Here is a 16,689-nt window from a genome sequence, read left to right as displayed (position 1 = left end):
TGTCCTGGATAGCTCTCCCGTTGACCCGCTTTCCAAATCTAATCTCGAGGGTTTAATCAATAACGGAGATGTATTAAAGCCTTTTTTCTTTTATGGGCCTTTCATTCAGCCTCTGTCACAAACACACACACATGCACACACACACACACACATGCACGCGTCACTGACATCGTCATTAGATAAACATGATGACTGTGTAGATGTAATTACTGTTGAATTAGCCATAATTAGCACCAGCTAAATCCAAGAAGGATTATAGGCACGCACTGCTGTACAAGAATGGTACAGCTTGTACTAGTTTTGATGTAAATGTAGAGCACAGCATGTCCTATTTTTCTTTGCGAGTTTACAACCTCTTAATCTTAGCTCCAGGTGACAGAGGGCCGAGTTAAGTTACAGTGCACCTAATTCATCCAACAATCACCTTTTTTTGTTTTGCAGTTTAAACAACCACTTTATTGTTGTGGATAGATGAATGGCTATTTCACATGTGACTATCCAGTTCTTGGAAGAGTACCCAGACCTCACAGACCCACACAGCTGTTCCTCCCCAGCAGTATTAAAAGAATCTAACAGTGTGGCAGTCACTGCCCATTTGCTCACTCAGAAATGAATGCTGCACATTATCCATGCTAGCTCAGAGCCAGAGGAATGAATGCAATTTGACCCTGTGATCTCACCTATAACAGCCTGTGTGCTTACTTGATAATGTTGTTTCCCTTTCCTTAAACGTTTATCCAAGTGATAGGCAGGAACCTGTCCTAGCTGATACAGGGTGAAAGGTGAGATACACCAAAGCAGGTCAGCGGTCTTTCACAAGGCTAACACAAAGAGACCACACACTGTCACGCTGCCGATTTAGAACCGCCAGTTAATCCAACATGTATATTTTAGACGGTGCGAGGAAGAAGCACAGCCGCACATGCAAACCTATGCAAAGAAAATTCACATTCTAAGTACCAGCAACACTGCTTGCAGAGCCTTGTGAGCTACCTAACAGGCCCGCATTTTGTTTTTTTAACCACACTGTAGTTTTTACTCTTTCTTTTTCTTACCAGACAATTATTCAGGTATTTAGTTTTTCTTTGACCACAGTTCTTGTTAATTAAAAAAGTGCCTATTCCCAGAATTCTCATCTTGTGTTCATCTTTGCATCTGAGTCACAAAGTTGAATACACAGCAATATTTCCAAAACCTACCAGGGCCTTTAAAAAGTGCCCTAGTTTCTGAAGGAATAACTAGAAATCTCAAAGATTCTTCTTTCAGATTTCCATCCATTGCTTGATAAAGATTACAAGATTACATGTTAAATAAAAGTTTCAGTTTTACTGTTTTCCTCATGACAAAGTCAGAGGCTCCGGAGCAGACTTGACAGCTGATAACTGGTGCCAATGCATAATGCTTCCTTTTCTTATATATCTCCATTTTTATCATTTTGTAATTTCTTCCAGTGCCACTGGAGTCTGTGGCAGCCCACAGAACTGTATAAAAAGCCACATTGACTGGGGACTATGAGGACCTCAGTTCTTTTCACCAGGCTTTATATCTGTCTCTTGGACCAAATGTTAAACTTTTATATTTGTTGAATCAAGTCAAGTTCAAAGACTCCAAATATCAGTTTTAAATTGTACGTATCATCTGGCATATTAGGCTAGGAAGGGGAATTCTCATACCTAGCCTTATCATTTTATTAACGCATTCACTTTCTCAGGCAAGAAGTGAACTCATATCTCCGAAACTCTTTAACATATCTAAATATAGTTTTATAGGAGCCGCAAAAAATGACCACTAGAGGGCAGTGCACTGATCAAGAACCAGCTCCCAGTTGAAGGAGACAGACAACCTCTCTACTTTTAAGATTAGGCCTAAACCTTTCCTTTTTGATAGAGCATATTGTTAGGGCTGGATCGAGTGACCATGAATCCTCCTTTAGTTACACTAGGCATAGGCTCCTGGCACTTCCCATGATGCACTGAGTGTGTCTTCTTCACTCACCTCTTTACAATATAAAGTCATCACTGACGCGTCCAGTGCCGCCTCCTCTCCCCCTGCCTCCATGCACACACGATTCCTTCTCATATTTCCTTCTCTGAGCCACTAGTGTTAACATACATAATCCACCTTAATTTAATTAACTTTAATTGGCTCTAATGAACTTAAACAGAAAGGGAGATCAAAGACAAGGTTCACCCGTTCGCAGTGAGTGCAGATAGGAGGTGTTGTCATAACAACACAATACATATCTACCACTGGAGGAAATTACTAAATGATACCTCCTTGATGGGCACTTTGTGGTCGCAGGCTGACCCTCACTTTGATGATTTGTCAGGAAGCCAACGTTCCTAAAAATAACAAGCAAGCTATTATGTGGTGAGATGTAATTTTAATGTATTATCCAGACTTTCATTCACAAACTCTGACCTTCACACCTCTATTGCTGGTATTAGGTCTAGCTTATAGGGTGGAGCTCTCCTCTAAGGAGTCTGCTGAACAACTGTGTGTTATTCTGTTTTCATAGAGGCTGATTTTAATAGCGCCTTCCTAGAGTATGACACGCCACATTTTCATCCAAACTTTCTATTCACACGTTGTCCCACGCACAGATATTCTCTATGACCTTCCTAATTTATTTCTTTGCTTCCTTCTTTCTGCTGTCCCAATGTGTCCTCTCCCTTCCTGGGCGGTAGCTATCTGATGTGATGCAATCACAGTTTTATTGCCTCAAAGACACAGCCCAGGCTGCAAGGACAACAGCTTCACATCTTTCCCTGCTTTTCTTGCGGACACAAATTCCCTCCATCCCTGCGCACAGGTGTAAATGTAAGGGACAGAAAGATAGGTGCCACTGTGCTGTAGAGACACACAGCAGGGGTTTACACAGAGACCTTAGTCTGGACAAGCTTTTCCTTTTCACAGGTCAGTGGGGGAAAAAGGCAACAGTGTCCTTCCCTGCTCTAGGGTAAAGAGAACAAAGAGAGAGAACAATGAACAATGTCTAAGAAAATGATGGGTGTTTTTTATTTTTTTAAGTCCTTATAAACTCCTCCAGTCTGTATTTCCTTACGACTGACATTCACACATCATCTGCCGACTGTAAGCTAACATACTACATACGCAGGGTGAACACAGCGCTGCGTTGTGTGATCACCGTGCCTGTGGAAAGAATTGGGCTTTTCATGTGTCCTGAAGAACAAGTAGGGCTATGTCTGGGTGTGTCCCAAAATATGGCTAATGGAGATGTGGCTGTGATTTTGCATCTTTTCTTTTTTTTTTGTAATGTGAGCCTCATAAAAAAATGTGTGTCATCTGCCAACATCAAGGTGCACTGCTGGTTTAACTACAGAAAAGAAAGGAGTAGGACTATTTCTCCATTACATGACCACTTGACACTGCTGCATGAAAGGATGGAGGAGCTACGATAGCTCCATCTAACGAACAAAAGGGAGGGGGCATAGTCATTTCACGTTAAAAAAAAAAGCTAGACATATGCATTTATTGTGTTCCATTGTCTTTTTTGGACTCTAATCTCTCTCCAGAGGAAATAGAGGTAGAAATCGAACTGTGTGGAAAGCGGCTATGCTCACCGCTACACCACCAACTTGATCTTGATCTTAAATTCAACATGAGAGATGTTCATCTCAAACCGTCACGACTGAAGCTGCTGCTAATCCTCCAGCTGTCCATCAGTGACAGCTCAGTCTTGAACGTCTGGGATCATTAATGTGTGCTCGTGTGATACACAGAAACACATGAATCATCACGTAGTCTTCCAGCCCCAGATGACTTTTTTTTTCAGGTTCTGTGTGACAGAGAACTTTGAAATATTGCGTATTTCAAACAGTTTAGCTTGAAAATTGTTTATTACTACTATTATATCATGGTGGACGGTGTTTAAACAGCAGAAACACCTTTAAATGTGTTCCAGAAAAACAAAAAAGATTTAGTATTTATTCTTCGTTTTTTCTTCTTCTCTCCAGGAAACAGGAGCTGCTGAACATCTCCAACGTCCCTTTGGGAGAATGTCCCCCATCACCACCCCGCACTGCACCGCCCAGCATGAAGGTATGAGCAGCTAGACACACCTACGCATGTTTGCTAATGGTGGGATATGATATTTGTCTACATGTGTTAAATCAGCTGACTGCGATTGTCCTCAGTGTGAAATCCCTTTAACAAGCATGCAATTCAGAGACAGTGACAAACACCACTGTCACAAAAGTTCAAGAGAACATATTTGTGGACGTAAATAAAGCACGGTGTTAGTTCGGGCAGGCCAAAGCCAAGCGAAGCTACAATCCCGGCAAATCAGCTGATCTCAGTGCCAGTCCCCATCAGCTCATGGCTCAGCTGATTCTGGCTCTCTCTTGCAAATTATTGCAGATGAAAATAGCAGTTTTCCTACCGTTGTCCTGGCTAAATGTCAGGCGAATACAGGCTATTATGCTTTTACAACATCTGCTATCTATGCCACAAATTAAAACCTATAATTTTTTAAAGATTCAAATCAGGTTCATTATTTATATCTATTATTATATATTATATCTATTATTGCTCTCAGAGAACACAAACATGCTGATGTCATTGTGTGAACTCAGTCGCATGCCCATTTTGCTGTGACGGTTCCTCCAGGCGTGGAGTACTGTAATCCTTCTTTTTCCAATGTCTGCTTGCCATTAAAAAAAGGGATTACGTCTGGAGGCAAGCGGAATAAGAGCCTGAGATACAATGAATGCTCATCTGTGCCGCTAAATCTTGGCTTTATATTTTGTCTCGAAATTTTACAGGAAAGTGAAGGATGCGTTCTACAAGACATCCAGTAAAAGGAAATGTCTATTCATTTGAGTGTGCACTTTACCTTGGCTCCTGTTACTTTGACTGGCACTTGGAAATTTCCGTATATGACAGCACGAAGCGGTTTTCGAGGACCTGATCTCACTTTTCTTCCATGCTTGTCATTGTTTTGAGCTTCCTTTTGCAGATAAAACGTTTTGTTGTTAAAAATGAATTGTGATGTAAATTGAATCATGGTCTACTACAGTGGGACCCCATTGGGACCACAGTGGGAACCAAAGTGAAAAACAAAAATATGAGAACGTAGCTAAACTACAGATCTTGTAGATGATCATCTTCCTCAGGTGCTGTTACACTGACTCATGTGGTGTGAGGTATGATGTTGTCAGACACTCTCTCTGCACTACTCTCACACTAAAGCTGAAGATCTTTCTTTCTTTTTCCTTCAGCATGACAAAAAGAAAGAATACATTCTGTATGGAGGGAGATTAGCATGGTGAGGAAGTAGCTGATGGCTCCTGGTCAGGATAGCAACCTCAAAGCAAGCCATCATTACTGAGTCCTCTGAATGGGAGTTTGTCCACGGTGAGAGAGGAATGATTGAACTGAATTATGCTCTCAGAGGAATCATATGTGAGAGAAATTATGGAAGAAATATAACTCAAGACAGGAGGCATCAATTACCTTCTTGATGTGTGGCTGATTTCTTGTAATTATCAAACAGCAGCCTCCAATTTTGCTGTGAGCTAGAGTGGCCTAATGGCGAGATACTCATCATCAGTCACACTGGCAGTGAACGTATGAAACATATAATTTTTTATAATTGCAGTTTACGGCAAATCTGTGCCTTTTGTGTAGAAACATTTGTCTCCTTTCTCAGATCGCAAAGCACATGTTGATAAAATCCGTTTTGTCAGCACCGTGTCGGCGCTAATCCTGCTTTTATCCATTTTTGTTTTTTAATTGTTAGATAGGTGCTCTCGTAAGAAGCTCTTTACGTGGTTAGGAAAAGCGTTTAAGGTTATAGGCGTCAGAGGACAGCTCACGAGCAAACGTGTTAAGGCAGCAGCGGCGGGAAAACTGTGTTTGCTCAAGTGATGCGTTTAAGTGCAAATCGGAGGTACTTCTGGTTTGTTGAGTATTTCCATTTCTGCTGCTTTACAGTCAAAAGCCACTCACAAGCTTATATAACGTGTGTGATGTGAGTATTTTGAAATTCAGATCCAAAATGCTGAATGTTATAAACAAATAACCCCTTCTTGATCATCTGTAAATATAATATTATTCTGACATACATGCACACCAGCCACTTCATTAGGTAAATCTTGCCATTCTTTTTGACTTCTGAACTCCCTTAAACCGTGGAGGCACAGATTCAACGGTGTGCTGCACATCCGTGAAGTGAATCTCCCATTAAACCACATCCCAAAGCTGCTCTGGTGGATTGAGATTCGGTGACTGTCTAGGTCGTTTGAGAACAGTGAACTCCTTGTTTTAGTTTTGTGACATGTTCTCTTATCCTGCTTGGAGCAGCCATCAAAACATGGGCACACTGTGGTCAGCAACAATGCTCAGACAGGCTGTTGTGTTCAAACCATGCTGGAGCTAAGGAGACCAGAGTATGCCAAGGAACAAGTGGTTATCTGAGTTTTTCTTGCTTTCCTATCAGCTGAAAGCAGTCGGACCCATTCTGCTCTGAACTCTGACGTTAACGAGGCATTTTCATCCAGAGAACCACCGCTCACTTGGCATTTTCTCTTTTTTCATACCATTCTCTGTAAACCCCAGAGATGGTTGTGTGGGAAAATCCCAGCAGATCAGCATTTTCTGAAATACCCAGATCAGCCTGTCTGGCACCAACAACCATTACCTTTCTTTCTCCGTCTGATGCTCAGTTTGAACTTAAGCAGGCCATTTTGACCACAAATACATGCCTAAGTGCATGTGGTTGCTGCCATCTCGTTGGCCGATTAGATATTTGCTATAACAAGACAAAACGTTCTCACTCCCAAAGCGTAACATATTACCCTATGTGACAAATAGCCGGGAAGTTACGCTTTCGGCCACCCAACACATTCCTATGTTACGCATTCGGAAACAGGAGGAATCATGAGAACCATTTGGACTGAATCTACACATGTACATTTATTTAGTTTCTCCTCATGAATTGCTTTGCAAAACACTATCTAACACGATTAAGGTTGTGGTAAAGGTTAGGGTTAGGGTTAGGACTGGAATACACTGCTGGAGCGTCATTCTATTGGATTCCATCCACAATCAGGCGCATATCATAGGGACACGGCAGGTTACCTTTCGCCCCTGGGACGCCTCGGGATGTGACAAATCGTCGGCATGTTACGCGTCGGGAATGAGAATGCTCTGAACAAGAAGTTGAACAGGTATACCTAACAAAGTGGCCCATGATCAATTTATAAGTTAGCATACTAAGTAGTTATGTATTTGGTGGTTTAACTCTAATTTATCCACACCATTGTACAGCAGTAGACTGGCTTAGGGAGTGTATGCTAAAACAGAGACTGTATAGTTTGTGCCTGGAATTTCTTCCTTACAGGTGATCTAATGTTTGTATTTGTACAATACTTTATTCAGGCACTTCCTTTTTGACATTAATAATGTGTATGGATGCTGATAGTCAACAGTCTTCAAAGAGAGCAACACCAAACTTGGCAATACCTTGGATGACTTACAGTGTGTGTGTGTGTATGTACTTGTTTAGGCATCTTTGAGAGGACAGAAAATTGGCATGTCACTATACTTGTGAGGACCAACAGTCTTATAAGGACAAAATGCCTGTCCATACAAGTTTTAAGGCATTTTTGAGGCTCAAAATAAGGTTTTAGTGTCAGATTTACAATTGTGTTATTGTTAGGTTTAGGGTAAGGCTAAGCGTGTGTGTGTGTGTGTGTGTGTGTGTGTGTGTGTGTGTGTGTGTGTGTGTGTGTGTGTGTCAGACACATAAACAAGGGCATGACCTGTTTTGCTTTGACAAACAATTCAGTTTGCTGCCTTACTTGATTTTCCTGTTTAAGCTTTAGTGGCCATGTTTGAAGGCAAAACAGACATTATAAATGTGTGGGAGAGGGAAGAGCTCTTCTAAAATGTAGAAGGAAGGGTAAGAATAAGAGGAAGGCAGGGACACTTAAAGACTCAAATGTTTTGGTTGCCCTTCTCAAGGTAAGTCTGCACTGGTTACCATGCAAGTCCCAGCAGTTTGATGTGTAATGGGGAGTTTTTTCAACTTGGCGCGCAAGTTTATGATGAATGAATGTAGGTTAGTAAGTTTCTACTCATACCAACTTATCATTTCAAAATCAAAGCAAGTGAACTTTAACTGAAGCTATCAGACATGTGTTCAAACTTTACTGTTATTGCCGCTAAGTTAATCAGTTACCTCGTCTTGCAGCTAATATTTGTTTATATTGTGACTTCAGAAATAGGCGTATGTCACATCGAGTCAAACTTCAGGTCCTCAAGTCACTGCAGGAGAAACAACCGCAGAGGCGCTTAGTGTTATGAGTGAGGTAGCGGCATCCTCTGCACCCTCTTAAACTTTCTACAGTTTTGTGCCTTCTTAATAGCTGCTTTACACCCACGTGTGCAACATTTTGCAACCAGAGAGCTAAAATATCACATTTACACATGTGTGTCAGTTCAGCTGCGTGCCATTGGGCCACAAGTGTGACAAAGCCGAGCAATGCTGAGGGGGGTTTTTTTGGGGAGGGGGTTAACAACGCGTTCTCAACTCTCAACGGTTGGATTTCATGTACACCTGATAGCTGAGAGGTCAGGGCTTTTAGTTTCGGTCCATCCCTTCACCCAAAAAGGCTGTGCATCTAATTAATGACTATTCAAATAGAAATGCCATGCAAATGCTGCAGATGTAATGTTCTGATATTTGGAAAAGAATAAAAATATATTTATGAGAGAAAGCAGAAGAAGAATGTGAGCAAGTTCAGTTCCTGTTTACTTTTTTTGTGCTTTGTCATCATTTCTGTCAGTGTCTGGGTGGTTGTGTTCATGATTAGCGTGAGTATGTGTGAATTCTAGCTACCAGTGAGTCTGCCAGTCATTGAGTCAGTCAGGCAGACTGACAGGCTGATCGTGGCAGCCTCCACAGGTTGCCATGGGAAATAAGATATCCAGATGTCACCGGGCTAACACAGAAAGAGTGAACGAGTGCGAGCAGGAGAGAAAAGGCAAGAAAAACTAAGAGAGAAAAAGGCTAATAAAAGAAAAGAGGAAATGACTGAGTAATAAGAGAGTATAGGGGACAGATTAGGAGAATGACACACTGAGATTAGAGAGCAACGGTGAGAAAAGGGAAGTAGGCATGTAGAGATATGTTTTAGACTGACAGTGGAACAGAAAGGCAGATATGGCTTCCTTGTCTTTGGACTTGTCTGGACACCATTGGAGGCTCAACATGCTGTCTGCACTCCCAAGAGCCCATTGGGACGCTGCAAAGGTGATCTGCTACAGCGTGTCTTTTTAGCTGCCCTGGGCACTGCTCAATGTAGCAAAAACTCCTTCACATGTGCCAGCATGACTCTAGCTGTCAAATATAATTAAAGTAGGCATTACACGACTTTGTTTGTTTTTGCAGAAGCAGTTTAAAAAGGAAGCACAACACTGCAGTTATAGAGTTGATGATGAGAGGCGCTCAACTTCTGTCTGTGTTTAAACCAGTTTTTTTTAATGGCAAGGTTAATTTGGGGTCAGAGATCAGTATCTCCTGTGATGTGAGTCAAAGCGCTGATGCGCTCACACACACTTGTTACCTAAAACTGTCCATGCATTGCTTTGCACGCTATATATGTGTCAAAATCTGAGCATAAGGCCATTATCACCCTTGCAGCTTGTTAATGTGGCAAGGCGGAGACCCCGTGGGAACAGGGCGGTGTGTGTGTGTGTGTGTGTGTGTGTGTGTGAATGCACTTAAGGAAGCTGGTTTGTGTGTTATGTAGTATGTGTTGCTCTTTGAGGAAGTGGTTTTTTATCAGTGTGTGAGCGCGTGTGGGTGTGAAAGACTGACCCAGCCCTCTGTGACGCTGCAGAGCTGATCCCGTGGAGGGGAGGGAGCGGCACAATCTACTCTTGCAGATGAATGTTATCAGTGTGAGGGCTTTAAATGCAGACGTTTAGGTTGAGCATTGAGTGTCAAAACACTTGTGTGAGGTGTAAATTGAAGCCAGCCAAAGGGCGATGATTGAACTGCTGCCGGCTAAATGGTGTCAGTAGCTTGTCGCCCTCTGACAGTCAGAGTTTAACTCTCTTTCAGCTTGTTTTAGGTACTTTGTAATCTATTTCTGTCTCTGTTCCAGTCTGCAGAGTTCTTCGACATGCTGGAAAAGATGCAGGTATGACGAAATTTTCATTCCTCTGAATGCCATTTCCTTCTCTGCTGCTGTCCCTCTATCATTTCCTTATTTCAGTATCCCTATTTCCTCCATTCTTTCCCTATCTTCAGCCAGCACTACTGAGCTATAGTAGAGAGGTTTTTTTTTGCCATAAAAAGGTTCCTCCTATCACCTTGTTTTTCTTTGACCAAAATCAGCTTTAACATATACTTGAATAGGGCTCACGCTGATGATTTAATCACTGAAAGTCGGCGCTGCGTGTGTCTTAGATTGGATAATAGGCATGCAGGCGGCAGTGAACATCCACACAAAGATCTGGACTGGCATGACTATTTTCTCCTTCTCTGTGTGGAATACATTGATTTTATTTTTGTTCTGAACAAAGGCTGTCTCTCTCTGTGTGTTCGACCACTTTGTGCCCTCCACAGGGCCCTAAGGGTGCAGGCTTTGAGTTGTCTGACGACAGATGGGGTTGGGCGAGGGGGGTTAAAAAGGGTGAGGAGGAAGAGAAGTAAGATAGGAAAGAAAACATACCAAAAAGGGAGCATATGACCATAGGAAGATTCAGACAGAGATAATTGCTCATGCGGGTTTATTATTAGATGTCCAAGACGTGAATTATTAGGTGGTCATACTGGGAACCGTTAATAGGTTAAAAATAGAAAGCCCCATACTTTTAAGTCATTAGACTTTCTTCGCTCAGGATCCAAGAGGCAGAGGTGGGACCAAGTCATTGTTTTGCAAGTCTCAAGTAAGTCTCAAGTCTTTATCCTCAAGTCTCAAGTCAAGTCTCAAGTAATGTCAGGCAAGTCAGAGTCGAGTCTCAAGTCACTGGTGTAAAAGTCCGAGTCAAGTCACAAGTCTGAAATTTTGAATTTCAAGTCCTTTCGAGTCATTAAAAAAAACGAAAAAAAGCATGTTGCAGTTATGCTAAATGTAAATATTAGACCATGTAATTTTTAAATCTGTGTTTTTCTCAACACATGACAAAATAGTGAACTTAGAAAATATACACAAATTGTGAAATTGCACCTCTTTAGAATGCAGCTCAATTAAACCTAGCTCCAAGAATAATTTTCACCGACAGTTCTGAGATAAGCTGCATGTTATTCTTGGATGCGGTTGTAGGACCAGCTTTAAAATCGCATGACAAAAATATCATACACATTAAAAAAAAACTGCATCACCAACGTAGCCTGGACAACATTTGCTAGTTAGATGAAGTCAGCTATCTCATCGTAGCATATTTATATGCATATTTATAATTATACGGTTCTTGGAGTGAGTGCACACACTCATGAAGTTTAGTAACTTCCGGTCACTGCAACAAGCCCAGGTACAGTTTACCGACGGATGGGTACAGGACCTTGAAATGCACCGTGTAGAACGAAAGACCATCGTACGTATCATAAGTTTACCAGTCTCACAAATCGTCTTCATAAATACACATTCGTTAACCGTTTATTAATAGGACCTTTGAGCTCAACGGTAATTAATTAGTAGTGGAAATAATTTCTGGTACGCATCACAGAAATGTAGCAGTGACAATAATACTGTATGCTGTAATCGTACTGGACAATTAGTGATACAAAAAACCTGTTTTATCCTGTGAATAAAAGTATATGTTTTTGTCAATGTACCATAATAACAGAGGCGAAACGCAATATTGTGTCAGGACAATTCACTATTTATGCACAATAAATAAAGGAGCATAGCGCGACAATTTCTGTTCAGCGCCAGACTTGCTTGTAACCTATATCACCAATTATGTTATGAAAGTGACGTATTAACTACAACAGCAGACTGACCTTTGTGGAAATGCTTGGAGCAGACTAACCTGTGAGCTGGAGTGTTCTGGGACGTTATATTTGATCTTTGAATGGCTGCAATCCAGGCCACCCGTCGCCTGTTTGTCACTTCGGAAACATGGCTGAACAATTTCTCTTAAACGTCGTAATCCGATAACAACCGATCTCTTTACCCGTCGGCTTCCCGTGGCTGTCATGCGACCGGCTATTGCAGTTAATAATACAACAGCTTCTTGACATTTTTGTGTTTCTTTTTATCGCTGTGTAACTGATTTTAATTGAAAGCCTGCGTGCGCTAGTACCGCTTGCCACGAGTTCCCAGAATCCTTTGCGGTTCTACCCGTGAATGACGTCACATTTTCAATCTCTATATAATATGCATGTTAAATTTTATATTTGGGGTGAAATATCAAGTCTTTTCAAGTAAACCGGTTCAAGTCCAATTCAAGTCCCAAGTCATTGGTGTAAAAGTCCAAGTCAAGTCACAAGTCTTAGAACATTTTTTCAAGTCAAGTCTAAAGTCATAAAATTAATGACTCGAGTCTGACTCGAGTCCAAGTCATGTGACTCGAGTCCACACCTCTGCCAAGAGGTGTGAACTGACCTGCAGCTGAAAGTTAAGGAATGCCAGTTTTATCCAGTGACCCCTGAATGCACCATATTAAATACCAGAAAAGCTCCCTCCAACAAAATTATAACATTTCCATTTGTTTCTTTTAAACTTTCTTTGAGACTGCTGATGATTTGTGTTTATTTTTTTCCTTCTATTGTCAACGAATCCTTTAAAAAGACCAAAACAAACAATTCTTTGCATCCAAAGCCTGAAATATGATATTCCCCCACACTGTGGGACTCTACTGGCGCTCAAAAACTCAATGAGCATTGACTGACTTGTCGGCCTCTGTAGTTCATTTTAGGTCAGTCTCATGTGCGCAGCCTTTTCTGATTATTGCAGTGAGTATTATTCACTGTACCACATACGAATTGATCCACTGTTGAAAATATTCTTTACAGTATCAGTAACAGCAAGTAAGACTGCCGTGTGGTCTATTTACAGTTAGAGAAACACAGCATCGTGTAAGAGACTGAGTCAAAAACAATGTAAAATAGCATCTGTGTTTAGAATAGAAGTAAACAGAAATAGCTAAGAGGAGACAAGGTGTGAGATGGTAAGTCAGCGTGAGGGAGAACCTGATTGAGGACATCACTGGAGTTATTTAGAAAGTGTAACTAGAGGATGACGACCCCCTAAGCAGCCTGATGATCAAAGAGTCACACACGTATGCAGAGTGAAACTGGCAGCTCGTCGGTCTTTGCTGAAGCTCAGCTTGCATTGACCTTCTCGTCTGGGCTCTGAACGTTTGGAATCAGGCTTTCAAAGTGTGTTCCTGATGATGAAGGTCACTTTTTTCTTTTTTTTTGCTCCCCATCTCTGGTCCACTCCCTCCTTTCCTGTTCTTTTGTCAGCTTCACCAATTTTCACCCCTCTCTCTGCTTCCTCTGCCTTTGGCTTTTCTGTATGACCAAAAATCGAAGCCTCTGAAGACTCTTTCTGATCAGTGTCGTACTGTTGACACTGACTCCCTGCTGACTGCAACAGCTGCTCCATCAGTATGCACTCAGACAGACATAAACCACTACAGATTAGACTTAGAAGTGTGTGCAAACACTTGTATGTGTGTGTGTGTCGGGGTTGCATTTGCACTCTTCAAATGAATTCTGCCTGACTCTTGGTATGATTGGTGGCAGTATAAGCGATGGCGGTGGCGTGGTGGTGGTGTGTATGCTAAGAGCTGTGAATCTGCACACATGCATTTATTTCCTCACTCTTATTCTCAGTCATGTAGATGAGCTGTTCCACTGGGCCTGTAGCATAATTGGCCAATTTACTGTGTGTACTAGATTGGCTTTTCGTAGCTGCATATATTTGCACTGCGCTGCATACTATGAAAAAAAAGGCTTCGGCCTGCGCCTCAGCGTTTCTGTGTTCCAACAAATGATAATAACAAGTGAAGAAAGGAACACTTAGTGTGTGGAAGCTGGATTCAGAGAGGGGATGACTAAGTGACTGTATTACCTGTGTGCGCTCGTGCATGTGTGTGTGTTTGTGTTTGCAAGAGAGTATATTAGCACGTATGACTCACTCTGTTTTCACCTGTCAGCAGATGAGACAGTCTGAAGTCTGAAAACAAGAATGTTTCTGCACCCTTTTGGAACATTGCACAAATAAACTGAACTTGTATTTTTTTAAATTCTTTTTTGACCTCTTGTGCTTTTCCACTCTTATGCTGCGATTGGACTTTAATAAGGTCCCTAAAGCTGAAGAGACCAAAAAATGGAAGGTGTGACTCGATACACACTTGTTGATATCTTCTCTGTGGGTCTCATTAGTGTGTCTGTGTGTGTCACCATTTATTCTGCATGCTGTGCTTCATTGCTGCACTGCTTTGCTCTGTGGTCGGACTCCTCGCCGCGAAGGAATTCTGAACACCCCGTGAATGTTTTTCAGACTTTTCTCAGGGCTTTCAAAGTGCAAAAATCCATAACCCCCTGATCAGATTGATTATAAGTTGAATGAACTCCAGCTGTCAATTGATCCTCTCCGGCCTGCCAGAGTTGCTGGCTCCTGCTGCCACAGAATATAAATGACTGGCTGCCCGGAGCCCTGCACCACCAACAATGCAGACAGGCCTCAGCAGTATTTTAGAGGTCACACTGGAGCTGGGCTAGCAGTGCCAAAGGCACACAGCTCTAAAATCTCAGGGGCCACTGAATCAAACACACTCCCTCGCTGATGTTTGCTGATGACTTTGCATTTTGCGTTGCATCATCGCCCCGACGTTTATTTAGTATCGTGAGCTGCGCTCCCCTTTCGCACCTGTGTTTGTGGATGTGCTTGGATCTGTTTCACCGTCGCAAAAGTCAGTGAAGTTCATACAAGTTAAAAGTGTTACTGATGGTGTGTGCATATGTGTATGTATGTCTGTCCTCTTTTCTTTTACAGGATGACTATATCCCCTACCCACGGATAGAAGATGTGAGTCATTTCTAGCTCATCTTTCACTCAGCCATAATGCAAAACATTTGCAACCTTTGGCAAAACATGAAAAGCACACACTTTTTTAGTTGGTTATGTTTTATGTTGGTTTATGTTACACGCAAGGTCCTAGAGAAAGGTGGTCCATACCCCCAGGTAATCCTGCCCCAGTTCGGGGGTTATTGGATTGAAGATGTGGAGGCACCGGCAGGAACTCCATCTTCCTCAGAATCTAGTTTCTGTGAGGAGGAAGACAGAGGAGAGGGCATGAGCCCCGGTGGGGGGCACAGCTACCGTCTGGAGTGCAACAGCACAGCCCGTGCCTACCGCAAACACTTCCTGGGCAAGGTTAGTGCAGTCATGTCAGTTTGTACCAAGCAGTGCGAGTCTTTAAAGTCTAAACTGCACCTTTCTCCCTCGCTTACCTCCTTCTCTGTATCCATACACCCAGGAGCACATGAACTACTATTGCACCGGCAGCAGCATAGGCAACCTCATCATGTCCCTGAAACACGAAGAGGCTGAGGGACAGGAGTTCCTGCGCATCATGCTCAGGTACAATCAGGCAAAGGCAGCAACAGTAGCTTCACTTCACATATTATAAGTTCAGGATTTAAAGTCTGATGTGGTTTTCCTTCATGTTCCTGTTAGTGATGGGCTAAACCAAAAATACCTGCCATAGCGTGATAATAAGAGCGAAAGGAGGATGAATGAAAACCTGTCCTGGCCTAGTGCCAGTTCAGATTCTTCTAAAACAAATGTTGTGGCAAAAATCAATCCATCCACACGACCCAAATGCCATTCTCAAACATTTGCGCTACATTTTTGTGACATTTCTGTCTGAACCACAGTCAAGCTCCAATTAATTATTCGACAAACCTAAAACCCCAAAGAAACACAAACACTGTTGGCATGGCTAAAACACACTAATAACCCAGGCCTCCATTCTGTTTTATTGCAGCTCTGTGCACTCCATGTTTGCCAAATTTCATATGATTTTGTTGCTCTGTGATGAATGTTTTTTGCTATTATCACAGTTGGTGACATTTTGATTAACGGGCGAGCAAAACAAATAGCATAATGCTTTGTTGTTACGTAGCCATTGTGGGTGTTGCACAGAGAACTGTAGCCAGGTGATTGCTAATCTTCTCTATGACAGATGACTGTGATAATGCTAGTGTTATGAGCAGCACTGCTACATTTAGAGTCAATGAGCCCAGTGACTTTTTTTTTTTTTCAATTTGAAATTGGTTAAAATGATTAGTTCACATTTCCTCATATTCTTCCTTAAATTTCACCGGGACAGTGAACTACATGGACACTAGGAGTTAACTAGAAATCTCTTTGATGGAACAAATTCTTGAACGGTCCTATAAGTCCTTTTACATTCAGCCCATTTTGAGTGGGCGGGGCCAGTAAAATTCCCATTTCTGTCAGTGTAAGAACTTTAACTGCCCATTTAATCCCCATTGGGTTTAAAGTGCAACAAACAATTGTGTAAAATAAGAGAAAAAGTTACGCAGCTCCCTGCCCAGACTGTACTGTAATTATAAAATAAAGTTTTTGTTCATTCACATTTTGCATTTTTTTTTAACTGTGGGACCACTGTAAAAAATTGACATGTTAATTGTTTGGTTTTTTTTTATCTATCACAAAATTACTTTAGTGTCCTATG

At 41.9% G+C, this 16,689-nt stretch overlaps 1 protein-coding gene across 13 annotated transcripts in view; it reads left to right on the top strand.

Moving 5' to 3' along the window:
* rap1gap2a (RAP1 GTPase activating protein 2a) overlaps positions 1-16,689 on the top strand; it is a 105,199-nt gene that overhangs the window by 74,863 nt on the left and 13,647 nt on the right. For 5 of the 13 annotated variants that reach the window (XM_085245287.1, XM_085245293.1, XM_085245281.1 and 2 more), the window contains 6 exons: positions 3,978-4,062; positions 10,134-10,169; positions 14,287-14,319; positions 14,982-15,014; positions 15,141-15,362; positions 15,466-15,569. In XM_085245287.1, coding sequence (XP_085101413.1) covers positions 3,978-4,062; positions 10,134-10,169; positions 14,287-14,319; positions 14,982-15,014; positions 15,141-15,362; positions 15,466-15,569 — 513 coding nt within the window. Of the gene's footprint in view, positions 1-3,977; positions 4,063-5,914; positions 7,987-8,030; positions 10,041-10,133; positions 10,170-14,286; positions 14,320-14,981; positions 15,015-15,140; positions 15,363-15,465; positions 15,570-16,689 lie in introns of those variants that run through there. The other 8 variants (XM_085245280.1, XM_085245283.1, XM_085245290.1 and 5 more) reach the window with 5 other exon arrangements.

This window comes from Mchenga conophoros, linkage group LG14, assembly GCF_057382185.1.
Source record: "Mchenga conophoros isolate Kocher_MC1m ecotype Shallow Benthic linkage group LG14, M_conophoros_male_GT1.1, whole genome shotgun sequence".
In the NCBI taxonomy this organism is placed as follows: Eukaryota; Metazoa; Chordata; class Actinopteri; order Cichliformes; family Cichlidae; genus Mchenga; species Mchenga conophoros.
This window is presented reverse-complemented; position numbering and strand designations above follow the sequence as displayed.